The 15,429-nt window shown below is 35.8% G+C and overlaps 2 protein-coding genes across 4 annotated transcripts in view; one reads left to right on the top strand and one right to left on the bottom strand.

Moving 5' to 3' along the window:
- Nucleotides 1–15,429, bottom strand: part of LOC129717658 (5-hydroxytryptamine receptor 1-like) — a 171,395-nt gene that overhangs the window by 42,179 nt on the left and 113,787 nt on the right. The window lies entirely within an intron of this gene.
- Nucleotides 11,408–12,753, top strand: LOC129717328 (uncharacterized protein K02A2.6-like). Its single transcript, XM_055667197.1, has 2 exons — nt 11,408–12,189; nt 12,249–12,753. Exons 1-2 carry the CDS (start codon nt 11,408–11,410, stop codon nt 12,751–12,753), a joined length of 1,287 nt encoding a protein of 428 aa, XP_055523172.1.

Genomic DNA, 15,429 nt, shown 5'->3' with positions numbered 1-15,429 from the left:
AGTTCTGATATGAAAATGTGAGCATTGATAATTCTACACTAATTCAAAACTGTTCGAGGATTTTTGTTTTCTGCATTCTGAATCCTGGATTCTGTATTCTACTTTGTTTCTTTTTTGTTGTTGGGTTTTCTGTGTTTTTTTGTAGTTTTGTTTTTCTGTTTTACGTTCTTCTCTTTTTCTGTTTTCCTGATTTTCGGTTTATCTGTTGAAGGTTTTTTGTTTTTCTGTTTTTAATCAGTTTTTCTCTTTTTTTGTTTTTCCTTTATTTTGTTTTTCTGTTCTTCAATTTTTCTATTTTACTGGTCCTGTTCTGTTTATCTCTTTCCTGTTTTTTTGTTCTTCTGTCTTTTAGTTTTACTCTCCTCTTTTTTTCTATTTTTCTGTTTACCGTTTCTCTCTTTTCTCTTGTTTTTCAATTCTTGTTTTTTTCCCTTTCTGTTGCTTCTCTGTTTTTCAATTTTTCTATTTGTTGTTCTTTTTCAGTTTTTCTATTTTGATGTTTTTCGTTTTCTGTTCTACTATCTCTAGCTTTATCTTTTCTATTTTTCTGTTTTCCTGATTCCTGTTTCTCTATTCCAGGGAAGCCTGTAGTTTGTTTTTCTGTTATTTTTTTCATATGTTTTTTTTTTGTTTCTATGCTTTTCTATTTTCGCGTTTTTCAGTTTTTCTGTGTTTCTGTTTCCTGTTCTATCGTTCTTCTGTTTTTCAGTACTTCTGTTTTCCAGTTTTCCTGTTTTTCTGTTTATTTTTCGATTTCCTGTTTTCTTTATTTCTGTTTCTCTTATTTACTGTTTTTCTGTTTATGACTTTTACTGTTTCCCTGTTTCTCTGTCTCTCTTCTGCTTTTTGCTTTATCTTTTCTTTGTTTTAAGTTTTCCTTTTGTGTTTTTGCTGTTTTCTGTTGAACAGAATCGATTGTTTTTCTGTTTCTTTTTGTTTTTCGTTATTTTTGTTGTTCTGTTTCTATTTTGTTGTTTTTTTCTGTTTTATGTAACTCTATTTTTTTCTTTTCTGTTTTCCCGTTTATTAGTTTTACTGTTTCCTGTTTTTTGTATATCTGTTTCTCTGTTTCCCGCTTTGCTGTTTTCCGTTCGTTTGTTTTTTGTTTATCCTTTTTTATTGTTTCCCTTTTGTTTTTCTGTTTTTCTGTCTTACGTTTTTCTTTTTTCCTGTTTCCTTTGCTGCTTCTCTGTTTTTCAAATTTTCTATTTCTTTGCTCTTTTAAGTTGTTTTTATTTTCTATTTCAATGTTATTTGATTTCATTTTTCTGTTTTTCTATTTTTCTCTTCCCTGCTTCATCTTTCCTATCTTTCTGTTTTTATGATTTCTTTTTCTCTGATTCAAGGAACCTTGTTATTTGTTTGTCTGGTTTTCTTTCTTTCATGTTTTTTTGTTTTTCTGTTTCTCTGTTTCAATGTTTTTCCGCTTCCCTGTTTTTCAGTTATTCTGTTTTTCTACTTTACTGTTTTTTCTGTTTTCTTTATTCCTGTTTCTCTGATTTACTGTGTTTTTTTTGTTTATGAGTTTTACTGTTTCCTGTTTTTGTTTTCGGTTTCTCTGCTTCCTGCTTTATCGTTTTCTGTTTACCGTTTTTCTGTTTTCTTTGTGCTGTACGTTTATTTTCTGTTTTTCTAGTTTTCTTTTTTGTTACTGTTTCTCTGTTTCCTTCATCTTGTTTCTCTGTTTGTCTGTTTTTAAAATTTTCTTTTTTAGTTTTTCTGCTTCTATGTTTTTCTGTAGTGTTAATTTCTGTTTATCTGTTTTTTTTCCTGCATTTGTTTTTTTTTCTGTTTTCTGCGTTTTAAGCCAATTTTCTGTTTTTCGATTTCCAGACTGTCTGTTTTCTGTTTTCTTCTCGCTGTTATTTGGTTCTTTTGTATTGCTTTTTGTTCTGTTTATCTTTTTTTACTGTTTTTCTGGTTGTTGTTTTCCTGTACTTTTGTTTCCCTGCTTCTCTGTTTTCTCTTTATCTGTTTCTTTGTGTTTATACTCTTTTTTGTTTTCTGTTTCCTGCTTTAAGTTTTTCAATTTTCTGTTTTCCGTTTTTCTGTTTTCCTGTTTTCCTGTTTTATTTTTTCTGTTTCTGTTATCTGTGTATCTGTGTTATCTGTGTTATCTGTTTTTCTGTTATTTTTTGTCTATATGCTTTGTTTTGTTTTCCTGTGTCTCTATTCTACTGTTTTCTTGTTCATCAGTTTTCCTGGTTTTTAATTTTCTGACTCTCGTTTTATCGTTTTACTGTTTTCTGTTCTTAAGTTTTTAAGATTTTCTGTACTTTTGTTTTCCTACTCTTCTGTTTCCTATTTTTGCTTTTTTTTTTGTTTTTCTTTTTCTTTTTCAACTGTTTTTCTATTTTATCTATTTCTGCATATGTATCTGTTTTTATTTTTTATGCTCTTTTGTTTATTGGTTCTTCTGTTTTTCTCTTGGACAGTTATTTCTGTTTTTCTGTTTTTCCTGCTTCTTTTTTTTTATTTTTCTATTCTTCGAATTTCTTGTTTTTCTGTCCTATTTCAGTTTTATGTTTTTCTGTCTTAATGATTTTCTATTTTCCTTTTTATGTTTTTCCATTTACTTTTTTTGTTTTCTGTTTCCTGCTTTATCTTTTTCATTTTTTCGTTTTAGTTTATCTGTTTTCCTGTTTCTTTTTTCTGTCTCCTGTTCTGCTTTTCCTGTTATATTTTTTAGTTGTTTTTTTCCTTTGTGCTTTGCATGTGAATCAGTTTTTTTGTTCTTCTGGTTTTTTTCTGTTTCTCTGTTTCCGTTTCTGTTTGCCGTTTTTTCTAATTTTCTGTACTGTTGTTTTCCTGTTTTTCTATGTTTTCGTTTCGTTTTGTTTTGGTGTTTACTTCATTCCTCTTTATCTCTGTTTATATGTTGATCAGTTTCACTGTTTTCTGTTTTTTTTTCTGATTTTCTTTTTCTCTGTTTCCTATTTTATCCTTTATCTGCTTTCTGTTTCTCCGTTTTTGTCCGTTTTTGTCTGATTTTTTAATATTTGTTTTTTGTTTTTTCAATTTTTTTGTTTTCTTAATTTCTGTTTTTTGTTTTTCTATTTTTCTGTTTCTTTTTGTTTTTCTGTTTCTCTGTTTTCCTGTTTACCTGTTTATCAGTTTTTCTATTTTTCTGGCATTTGATTTTCTGTATCTTGTGGTATTGTTTCTCTGTTTTCCGTTTGTTCAGGTTTTCTGTTTTTTTTTGTTTTTAAGTTTCTCTATTTCTCTGTTTTATTGTTCTTTTGTTTATCGGGTTTTCTGTTTTTCTATTTTCTATTCTTTCCGGTTTTCTGTTTCTTTTCTCCTGCTTCTCTGTTTTTTTTTTCTATTTTTCTATTCTTCGAAGTTGCTGTTTGTTTGTTCTATTTCAGTTTTCCAGTTTTCCTTTTTTCCTGTTAAACAGTTCTTCTATTTTTCTGTCTTTTGATTTCCTGTTTCTTGTTTCATCGTTTCTTTGTGTTCCGTTTTTCCGTGTTTCTGATTTACTGTTTTTTTTTTGTTTTTCTGTTTTCTTTATTATCGTTTCTCTATTTTTTTATATTTCTATTTTTCTATTTTCACTTTTTTCCGTTATTCTGTTTTTTTCTTGCTTCTCTGTCTTTTGTTTTGTTTTTGTTATATTTTAGTTTTTCTGTTTTTGTTTGTCTCTTTGGTTTTCTGTTTTTTTCGATTTTCTTATTCTATGTTTTTTATTTTGTGTTATGTCTTTGAAATTTTTCTTTTTTCCGTTTATCTGTTTTCCTGTTTCCTTAGTTTCGGTTCTCTGTTGCCTGTTTGCTTAATTTTTCGTTATAATTTGTTTAAATGTTTGTTTTCCTGTGTATAATTTTTTTTTTGTTTCTCTGTTTTATTGCTGTTTCTTTGTTTTCCGTTTTTCTGGTTTTCTTTTTTCTGTACTTTTGTTTTCCTTCATTTCTATTTTTCTTATTATTTTTCGTTTTGATGGTTCCTTTATTCCGGTTTCTCTGTATCTTTGTTTTTCTGTCTATCAGTTTCAAAATTTTCTTTTTCTTGTTTATTTTGTTTTTTTTTCTCCGGTTTTTATTCTACCGTTTCTCTATTTCTATTTTCTTGTGCTTTTGTTTTCCTACTTTTCCACTTTTTAGTTTTTCTGTTACCTTCATTCATGTTTCTCTGTTTTTCTGTTTGTCAGTTTTACTGTTTTCAATTTTCTGTTTATCATTCATTCTGTTTTTAAAGTTCAATCTAACAATGTTAGAGTGATATTTTAAAATTTAAAAGTTGTCGATTTCTGTCTTTTTCGATTTGAGAAACTTTAAAATTTAAAAAAAGCAAGCTAATAATAATATTTGAAATTTTGAAGGATGAGAATTCCGAACTTTCCGTACTTTGTATAAATTTACTTTTTGAACAACATTTATGTCCAAAATTTAATTATTTTTTGTTAAACACAAAAAATAAGAAATATCAAAATTATTCATATATTTTGTACGATTTCAAACAAAATCCTTATGTTCTGTCGAACAACATAATTTTTTCACAATGTCTTGGTTATATTTGCTAGTTCCATATGTATTGCTTCATGAATTAAAATGTAATTTTGTTTGAATCAATGGTATTCACATAACACTTATGTATGAGATAAGTGAACTGATACATATTTTATAGGATTGACGGAGGTTGATTTTCACTCCGGATTTTGGACCAAATAATGGATTTTTATGTCCACCTGCCTGCCCGTGGACCACGTTTCTCATCACACAAAAATAAAACGAAACCATTAAACTATGAAAAGGTAACAGTCCAAAATGAACCGTTCATAATTCACCTGGACGTAGTAGATGCCCGAGAGCGTCGGACCGCAGCACTTTCCGTTTCGCAGGTCTAACGGGAACCGATTGCTGTGCGTGTAACCGGAATGAGAACGCAGAATGACAAGTTAACAGCGTTCCTCAAGATGAAAATAAACGACCGTGACATTATGACACTTGATGCAAATAAATTACGTCAGACCTATACCCAAAAGCGAGACTGACCTTTCTTGGGTTAGGGGCCATCCACATACCACGTGGACAGCTTCAGGGGGGTCCATACAATTTTTTGAGAATTTATATGGGCAGTTGTCCACGGAGGGAGAGGGGGGGGGGTCAGAATCGTTGAAAATTTGTCCACGTGGTATGTGGATGGCGCCTTACTCCTTTAAGATATCTGACATTGGATGCAATTTCAAGGCTGTACCTAGGCTAGATTTGAAATCGAAGAGCGAAAGCCAGATTATCGTTGGCTGCTAGGGTGGGTTGTCATTGTTTTTTAGGCATCGAACCTACGGCGAAGGAAAACTACTAACGGCCGGCGACAGGAAAATAATAAATTCACCAACTTGGAAGAATTTCTGCAATAATGATGTAGGTACAAAAGTTGAGGTGATGTTGACATGTGCAACTCGTTCGTATCGTTGCTTAATGAAGTTTGTTAATACTCGAACTAGACGCAGCGAGATGTATGCTGCCAAACAACAGCAATTTGTTCGTTGCTTTCAAGTCACTAAATTTATGTACGGTTGAAGTGATTGCTGTTGGCAGATGCGCCTGCCGCGGATAATTTATGTCGCTTTTATGCCAACGACATCCCAATTGCATAAATTAAATTCGTTCGTGGTGAAGCTCATAAAAAATATAATTTTTGGCAGTAGTTGCAGTCGCTCGCTGCGCTGCTCGAGATAGCGATGAGAACAATGTAGTGGAGTGCAAGCAGGGAGCCTCTTCCCGGCTATTTGAGTGTGAATCGATTGAAACCGGGAATCGAATCGTGTTCAGTACGATCGTTTGTCGCCACCGCGCGTCGTGTTTACTTTGCCCACTGCTCTCCTACTTACTGAGGTTCTTAATGTTCCTCGGTATTACAATCTATTTTTCATCGAATGGGCACTTGAATTGCGATGATTTATTTTCTCGAGTCCAATCCGTGCGCTATTCGTGTTTGTAATTCACTGGCTATCGCTATCAAAGTAGGTATAAAAGGTGGGAAAAGAACAAAAACTAGAGCATTCCGCTTGCCTCCAGAAGTATGCTACTGTAACTGTTTTGATTCGCTTTTTTTTTCTACAGTAGGTGATGGAATTCTGTTCAATTTCAAGTGTTGGCTGAGCGATAGCAGACGCCATATTAATGGTACTTCTCGAGTTTAACGACGGGAACAGAATTTCTACTCTTGGCGGCTTCTCAATGGTGCAATAAATTTTTGGCGAATTTTCGAACAACTGCTCTTCACAATTGCATTGTACCAAAAGACGTACGACGAAGAAACCACCTAACGCGTCTAACCACCGGGCCCGCATCTTTTCAACAAAGGATACGAGCATGTGAAACACTGTCTGATGTTAATAGGCTGCGCCGCTGAAACTGACAGTGGAAATTCGCACCGATAAAACATTCATGTTATATTTAGCGGTGTGCAATTTTGCTGCGAGCAATTTGAATATTATTTATTCGAGTGTTAATTTGTTTTTCTTACAAATAAAAAACAAATACAAGTTCATCATTCTGGGAATTTGTTTTCTACGTGAAAAAAAAAATATATATCTGCAGTAAGATTTGTTTCGGTGCTACCGAAAAAACTCACACCAAAATTGGGTCCCTAATTACACAAGCGAAACTGCTAATTAACTAGCACTTGAACTCTGAATTGGGCTTTGAAAAGTGTTAACCGTCAGCGTGGGTGGGCCATGCAGACGGTTATTACGCTGTTGGATCTTTGGATGCGAGATAATAACAGTTCCTGTGTGATAATTCTCCACTGCGCTAAGACACGTGTAAGTTCTCTAAGATATTTCCCACCTTGCATGTAATTACAAGTTGTTTCGCATTCTGGTGAATATAAGGTATGTCAGTGGCGAGTAGAAAATTATCAACCCCATGCCACCACTCCATCTTGTTAGCAAACACATGCAAATACCAATTCCGAAAAACATTTCAAAGCTAATGTTAATTCAAATCAAATAAACAAGTCACCGGGTTTATTCTGAGGAGCGCTTACCCAGACTGTTTGTTGTTGACTTTTCTAAAGAATATGCAATTCATAATTATGACAACGCTCTATAACTTTGGCTCCATTTGAGCTATAATATTACTTTAAGCTACTCAAAATGCATTTAAATTTCCTCTTATTTTTCTGATAATTAGTTTGTAAATAAAAATTGGATAACAGAAGGTAAAATTTAAAACATAACTTTTCGACTCCAGTGAAACTTTTGATCGTTGTACGGTGTCCTATATGTCAGTTTTACGAGTTAATTTTGTTGGAAATAAGCTTAAATGTTTATTTCCAAAAATAAAACGAAATCAGATGACATTTATGTCATTTATGATATTTATGACATTTATGACAATTATGACATTTATAACATTTATGACATTTATGACATTTATGACATTTATGACATTTATGACATTTATGACATTTATGACATTTATGACATTTATGACATTTATGACATTTATGACATTTATGACATTTATGACATTTATGACATTTATGACATTTATGACATTTATAATGTTAGAAAGTGTCCCAATTATAATATATTGTTTTAATAGTCGTTTTCGATTGGGCTTTAACTTCGCTCAGATGTTTCTGTAGGTTAAAGATGTCACTTTGTGCTTCCATAATTTTTTTTAGCATCACGAGTAATTTGTGAACAGGTATATGTAAAAAGTATTGATGATTACAATTATTTTTAGACCCGGAACGGTATGCTTGATCGATATGACGGGAGACTTCCTAGAGGAGGAAGGGGTGTCGATCTACCACTGAAATATTTTTTGTTCTCGTGAACTACCACACAGCAAATTTGATTCCATTTGCTTGATTAAATCTCGAGCTCTACAGATATTTGTGTTTCATTTGTATAGGAGCTCTCTTTCCAGAGCAGGGAGTATTTAGGAATATTTTTTGTTTCTTGAAACATGCAAATGCCAAATTTGGTTCTATTTGCTTGATTAGTTCTTGAGTTATACAGAGATTGATGTTTTATTTGTAAGAGAGCCCTCTATTCCAAAGGAGGGAGGGGTCTCAAACTACCATAAAAACCTTCTCCGGCCTCGAAAACCCCTGCATAAAAATTTTCAAGCCGTTCGGCTCAGTCATTTCCAAGTCTATATGGATCAGATAGATAGACAAACAGAACTCCTTTTTTTATAGGTATAGAATTTGTGCTGACATATGATTTGGATCTATTCGAAGGAGCTGCCGTTTATCATGTAAATACATATGTTTTATCAGCAAAAAGTCGCAAAAAGTCGAAACAACGAGACACAGTGATTCACAGTTCGAGGAAAACGAAAACTGATCCACTCGGCCACACAAGTTCGCCAGTGGTCGTAAAGAAAATATCACTTATCTTCATAAGCAAACGCATAAAGAATGTATGAAGTTCAATAAAAAAAACTCTAGAAAAAAACCCGATATTGCAAACCCACAGTACCACATATACCTATTCCTAAACTGTCAGTGCAGTGGTAGAATTGGGCGTCGAATATTTTTGTTATCGGGAAAGTGCTCCAAAGCTAATACATCATAAATTTGAAAAAAAATAACTGAATTTTACTGCATCAACTGAACACTTTGCACAGCCTGTAGTAACTACAAACACGAAAAACACTAGGTTTAGCATAAACAGGTGAAAAATTACCTAAAATGCAAACTAATACTAAGCCGACAATTTACACGCGCACAACGTTAGCCGTGCTGCCAGAGTCTCCTGTAATCAATATCAACAAGCAGTCTTGTCCTGTTATGTATCTTTGTGTATTTATCAACACATAAATTGCATTACATCAGTTTTGAAGTAGGCACCGTGGTGAGTAAAAAAATTATTGTCGAAATAAATAATTGTTGATTAGAACAAATTAAACCTATAAAAGCGTTATGTTGAGCCAAGCTTAAAAAATGTATTGCTATCACTTGCCCCTTTTTACTTTATACATGCACAAAGTAATTGGAAAATGAGCAAATATATGCTATATGAACTTTGACAGATGACACTTGGACGCCATTACATACTAGTGCTGCCAACTTGAAAAAGGTTTTATATAAACACTCTTTACTTTTTTTGGACGATGTTTCGATTAGATGGGAATTTCAACTTAAAAATTACATTACTTTCCAACATGTTTGTATTAAAGAAGTTTTATTTGTAAGAGTTGGACCACTGCGACCATTGTATTGATTTTTCATAGTATAATGAAGTAGTTAACTCAGCAATTCTATAAGAACATGGGTGTCTGGGATGGGTTATTCGAACCGTTATGTCTCATTTGGAATTTAATAATTACAAATTTACTATAACCACAGAATATTGTCTATCTCATAAAGTCCATCGGAATTCTGAACCAAATAATTCCTCCAGACCTAGGTAACAGCTTCGTATCAGCCGAGATCGTACCACCTCTATCGTTGATATTGACGAATGACTTGTCAGATTCCGCCCCAACAGTCCACTAGTTAGCGAACCCACGACAAATAACGAATGGGCTGAACGTGATGCGCATCCCTGATTCGGTATGCCATAAAATCCACACGGAAGACGAGGTGTAAATTATTGCCGCACTGCTTGGAGGAGCTGCTACAGCCTGTAGGGTATGAGCTAGCTGAGTTTTAGGTAAAACGGATTAACAGTGTTGTAGATGAGAAAGCGGGAAACAGAAACACCCTGTAAAAGGAATGAAAAGAGGAAAGAGAGCGAGAGATGGGTTGAACAGAAAAAGGCATGTAAGGAGACGCAGCGGAGAAAAAGGTGTGCTCTGTAAAACAGGTGAACTATACGGGAATAAATAAAGATTTTCGGAAACAGTTGGTGGCGATTGTTGAAGTATTTACATCTGGCGACGAGTGATACGGATCAGCGAAGGTAATTCAATGAAACATCCAATGAAAATAGAATTTTTGTTCGTGATTAAAGAAAGTTAAAGCATCATGGCGGCGACAGATTTTCGTCCGAATGAACTTTTTTTTGCTATCTGGTGAACAAGTTGGAGGGGAAGGAAGGGTTTCTTCCTCTAGCTTGGTGGCGTTTTAGTACATATGTGAGTGATGGATTTTTTGTCATCGTTCGGAGCCTGAGTCGGTTGCCAGTTATTTAGAGAGAACGAGTGGTTGCCACATATCTGCACTGAAAAAAGTGTTTTGTTTTTGGTTTTAAATGTTAATGAAGCAGAGAATCAAATTGAATCAAAAGATTTTGGTGGTTTGAAAAGTGTTGAATCACTACGGTAACATGTTGAATCACCGGAGGGGTGAATTCATAACAGCTTCTGCAGCTAGGATGCTGGAAACACAATTGAATGCTTAATATTATTGAAGTTTCTGCAGCTGGGGGCCGAAATTGTTAAATAAATAAGGTTTCTACAGCTAGGGGGCTGGAAACAAAATAGCAAATGTTATAAATGTTTCTTCAGCTAGTGGGCTGGAAACGGTTTCTGCAGCTAGGGGGCTGGAAACAACGTTAGGAAAAACGTCGCATATCAGTTTTCTACAGCTAGGGGGCTGGAATTGTGAAATAAATAAGGTTTCTGCAGCTAGGGGGCTGGAAACAAAATATGAACTGTTAAAAGTTTTCAGCTAGTGGGCTGGAAACGATTTCTGCAGCTAGGGGGCTGGAAACAATATGACAAACGAACGAATTCCTTTTCGTCTTGAAGATTATAGAGTAAACTGTAGACTTCCATCCAAGTCATGTTCAAAGATGATTGTTCGTCGTCGTGGTTGCGGGAGACCCTTAACCTAGTTCCTGGAAAGGGTGAACCTAATAGTGAATTTTAATAAACGAAAACAAGTGATGAATTTGAATCTTACGTTTTTTCCCATGGTTTGTTTTTCTCTAGATGGATGAGAGTCGCCCGTTGGGTATGTTTAGATGCGAGCAAATGGAAAGCGGAAAATTGGCCAAAGCGTGGTTTGAGTGGAAAGGCTCGCTTGAATGTTATTTTGATTCATACGAGATTACTGACCAAAAGCTAAAACGATCCAAAATGTTACATTTGGGAGGTCCACAGCTTCAAAAAGTTTTCAGAAGTCTGGAAGGGACGGAAAATTTTCCATCGGTGTTGCTCCAGATACCGTGGTACGACGTCGCAATAGAGCGACTGGATGCCTATTTTAAGCCACGTCGTCAAGACGTGCTTGAACGATATAAGTTACGCAATATGAAGCAAGGTAACGAACGATTTGCTCATTTCGTTCTACGTCTGCGGCAGCAACTCCAGGACTGTGGACTGGATAAGTATCCACAAGACGTTAAACACAGCGTAGAAGAAATGATGTTAATCGATGTGATCCTAGAAGGTTGTACTTCTGCCGAACTTCGTCGAAAGATATTAGGAAAGATCAACCTCTGTCTGACATCGAAGCGCTGGGTGAATCCTTGGAAAGTGTTAGAGCACAGTAGTTGGAAATGAGCAGGAAGTATTCTCACGGTGATTCCGGAGAACTCGAAGTACGGAAATTTAATAAATTTGCAAGCAACAGAACTGAGCGTAAGCAGGAGCGGATCGTAAAGCGGTTTGGAAATAATTTCGCTCCAAAAGGAACTAAGCGAGACCAAAGGGTAGTATGTTATTCGTGTGGTAAAAGCGGGCATATTTCTAAGGATCCCGGTGGTCCTGCGAAAGGGAAAAAATGCAATAGGTGCCAAGTTATTGGTCATTTCGAGAAAACATGCCGCAAGCGACCATCGAAGTTTACGGAGCATGTTACGTCGAAACAAGTCCGAGAAATAACCCACGAACCGCCCACGTTTGCAACTGAGAACGAGCCATCCGAAAACAACAACGAGCAGAAGGTGTACTATACTTTTCATACTGGAAATCTGACGAACCTTGTCGAGTGTAAAATAGGAGGAATCACAACCGAAATGCTGATTGATTCTGGATCTGACGCTAATCTGATTACCGTTGGAACTTGGGAAATGATGAAATCCAGAGGTATTACAGTCCAGAGGTGTAGAAAAGGAAGTGACAAGGTCCTGAGGGCGTATGGTAGTGATTCGCCGCTAGACATATTGGGATCATTCATAGCGATGATCGATTTAGCGAAGCGGTCAGTTAGTGCGGAGTTTTTCGTTGTCGAGAAAGGTCAGCGTAATATACTGGGTGATGTGACATCCAAGCAACTCGGCGTGTTGAAGATCGGAATTGATGCAAATGAGGTTCACGAGGAACCGGTGGCAGCATCGGCGTTTCCTAAGATTGCAAATGAATGGATCCCACTATTGTTCCCGTTTTCCAACCGCTAAGACGAATTCCGATTCCGTTAGAGAATGCAGTTAACAAGAAACTGGATGAGCTTCTTGAAAGAGATATCATAGAACCGAAGAAGGGCCCAGCAACATGGGTCTCTCCGCTGGTAGTGGCTAGGAAGTCCAATGGCGAGATTCGGTTGTGTGTGGATCTTCGTCGCGTAAATCGGGCTGTAATTAGCAAACGCCATCCCATGCCGGTTATCGAGGACGTTTTGGCAAAGATCGGTAGAGGAAACATATGGAGCACGTTGGATATCAAGGACGCGTTTTTCTCGCTAGAACTGGACGAAGAATCTAGAAGTGTCACAACCTTCATTTCGCATCGAGGACTGTACCAGTTCAAACGTCTTCCTTTTGGGTTAGTTTCGGCGCCGGAGATATTCCAGCGCACTATGGATGAAATTTTGGTTGACTGCGAGGGTACCTATTGGTATTTAGACGACGTCGGTGTCGAGGGAAGCACTCTTGACGAACATGACGAACGTCTGACAAAGGTATAAATCTTAAATAAATTTATTTCTGTTTTGATGATACAATAAATACTCTACTGCTCAACTAATGCGTTTTTTTTAATGTTTTTTTTTCCCAAAATTGTTTGGTAACAGGTACTAGACAAGTTAGAGGAAAAGGGTGTGGTCTTGAACAAACATAAATGTGTGTTCCGGACAACTGAGTTTGATTTTTTAGGTTACCGGATAAATCGAGAAGGCATCTTACCGTTGAGGGAATGGCAACACGGCCTACTCAAGTCGGGCTTTTCAATCGCGGATATTTTAACAGTGTTTTGAGTGTGTCAATTGAAGAGAATTATTAAAAATTGGCTGCAAGTGATAAAAACTAATATATTGCAGCATCTTGTGTCAAGGTGTTTTTAAAATAGTTGCAGAAATGTGAGAATTTTAAGTGAAAATAGTCTTTTAGAAGTGGTAGCCATGACGCGTAGCCCCAGCCCCAGCAAATGAAGGGAGTAACATGCAGCAGCTAAAGTAGTAGTTGTGATATGTGCTTGAAACAAAATACCGCTGCTTGCTTCGGGATGATGGTCTGTTCGTCAAAATGTTTGCTTTTGGTGTTATGCTTTTGGTGTCAAGTCTATCGTATCGGAACAATTTTTCAATTCCCCCTCTTTGAGTTATCCAATTTTGAGTGAAGAGGCATTAGTGTTTGTGCAAAAAAGGCAAAAATATATGGAATTTTGGTTTATGTTTGGTGTTAATGTTGTCTTGTGTTGGTGCCATAAAATGGTAATGAAACTGTTTACGGGACTATAACCTGTCGTTGCCAGGGTGCATAGTGCAAATAGCTCGAACAGCAACGGTGGAGGTCGGTTGTAAGTCGGCAAATTGTCGTGTTAGTGAAATGTTGGTGTGTAGTAACGATCCTACCGGTGTTTAATCCTCCTTATGTTAGTCCGTGCGACGCAGCGCGAATCGATTCCACGGTTCAAAGCAAAAGCGGTAATTTGAAGATAAGTATCGGTGGTGATGTTGGTGATATTTTGTGTAAACATTATTGGAGAGCTGGTTTTTTACGTACAACTTGATGTTACAAATATAAATACCAGGCGATTATTATGGGTCTCTGTGTTGATCGCCTGCGGTAGTTGAGTTGTTGGTAGGATGCCTAATATGTTGCTCAATGTTTGTTAAGTTTACGAAACAGGCGAAGTCGAAATGTTGTGTTGTGGAGTTGTGCTTTTTTGATTTTTCGAGCTTTTGAGCAGATGTTTTATATATTTATATACTATGTCCTGATTATGACTAGTTTGGTATTTAAGCACCAAATTTGCGTTTATATTCTGGCATCGTGCACATAGAATCGCGGTGATGGACAAGGAGAAAGTACTTTGTGAGCAAATTTAATGGTTTATGTTAATACACAAAAAAATGTGCTATTTTGGCGGAGTTTTACCTGAGCGGCCTCATTTTTTGTTTAACTAGGAGAGGTTTGTTTTCGGATCTTGAATAGATTTTTTATATCTTTGGCTGAAATAATTAAATAAATTTAAAAATTATTCAATAAAAAAAAGCTAGTTTCCTGGAATCCTATGTTGTTATTATATTTTTACGATTCAAATAACTAAAACTTAGACATAGTTGTTTAAGTATTTTGTCAAGCTTCATTTCATGATTTTTAGGTTTTTAAGCAAATATTGATTTTTAAGAGACTGTTGAGTTTGACTTTCGATGATTGTTTAGTCAGCCTGAAATAATCATGATTGGTTTATCTTGTAAATAATTTTAAGACTTTTGATTATTATGTACATCTACACCGGATGTTTGCACTTAATGTTTTAGATGCACCAAGCTTTGCCATTTTTAAATCTTTCCAAGTGCATCACATCCATTATAAGGTAATGAATAACTCAACTTAGTAATGAGCCAACATAACACATAGTATACCTCGAATCCGTCATCTACCGCGGTTTTGCACGGTCAGGCTTCAAGTAGGGTTCTATCAGCCAAACATGTTCTCACCTCGAGAGCAATGATGTGGTTTGTGGAAGCTGGGAGTATGGTGCAGTGATAATACATGTAATCTTATGTTTCACTTTTTCGATTTTTCTAGCTTTTGGGCTGTTTATGTTTTGTATACTATGTTCCAACCAGGACTAGGTCGGCATTTTGTTAACAAACTTAAGACTATATATTGGTCAATATGGAAATTTGCATTTTTAAATTATTTGTATGGCTTTGTATGCATGAAACTTTGCCAATTTTTCTATTTAATAGGCAACATTCGCATCGACAACTAAGAGAGAATCGGCGTGAAATGTCGTGTCCCCGAGTGTCTGCATCGGTAGGAGGAAATAGAGAGGTCCTGCATAGTGCTTCGATGTAAACCGCGTTTTCGGCTCGGAAAAATTTTACTTAAATGAACGTTTTCGGAATATAATGATTTCGAGGGGTATACCCAGATACTTGTTCATGTCTCACTGTGACTGTTTAACCGAAGATTCGGTCCGGCCGATAAATATCGCGATTAACGTAAACGCGATGTATACCTTCCTAAGAATCGCTTCGGCCGACGTGCATTCGTTTCTTCGAAAGTATTCGGGATTGACAAATAGCTGATTGGCTACATCGCGTGCGTAGTACGAAGAGGATCGCGACGTTTGGCAAGAAAAATAGTCATGATTAGTTTTCGTAATAAGCGCGCAACATTGTTATATTCTG

The sequence above is a fragment of the Wyeomyia smithii genome, chromosome 1 (genome assembly GCF_029784165.1).
Source record: "Wyeomyia smithii strain HCP4-BCI-WySm-NY-G18 chromosome 1, ASM2978416v1, whole genome shotgun sequence".
NCBI classification, from domain to species: domain Eukaryota; kingdom Metazoa; phylum Arthropoda; class Insecta; order Diptera; family Culicidae; genus Wyeomyia; species Wyeomyia smithii.
The sequence above is the reverse complement of the archived record's forward strand: the minus strand, read 5'-3'. Positions and strand labels throughout refer to the sequence as shown.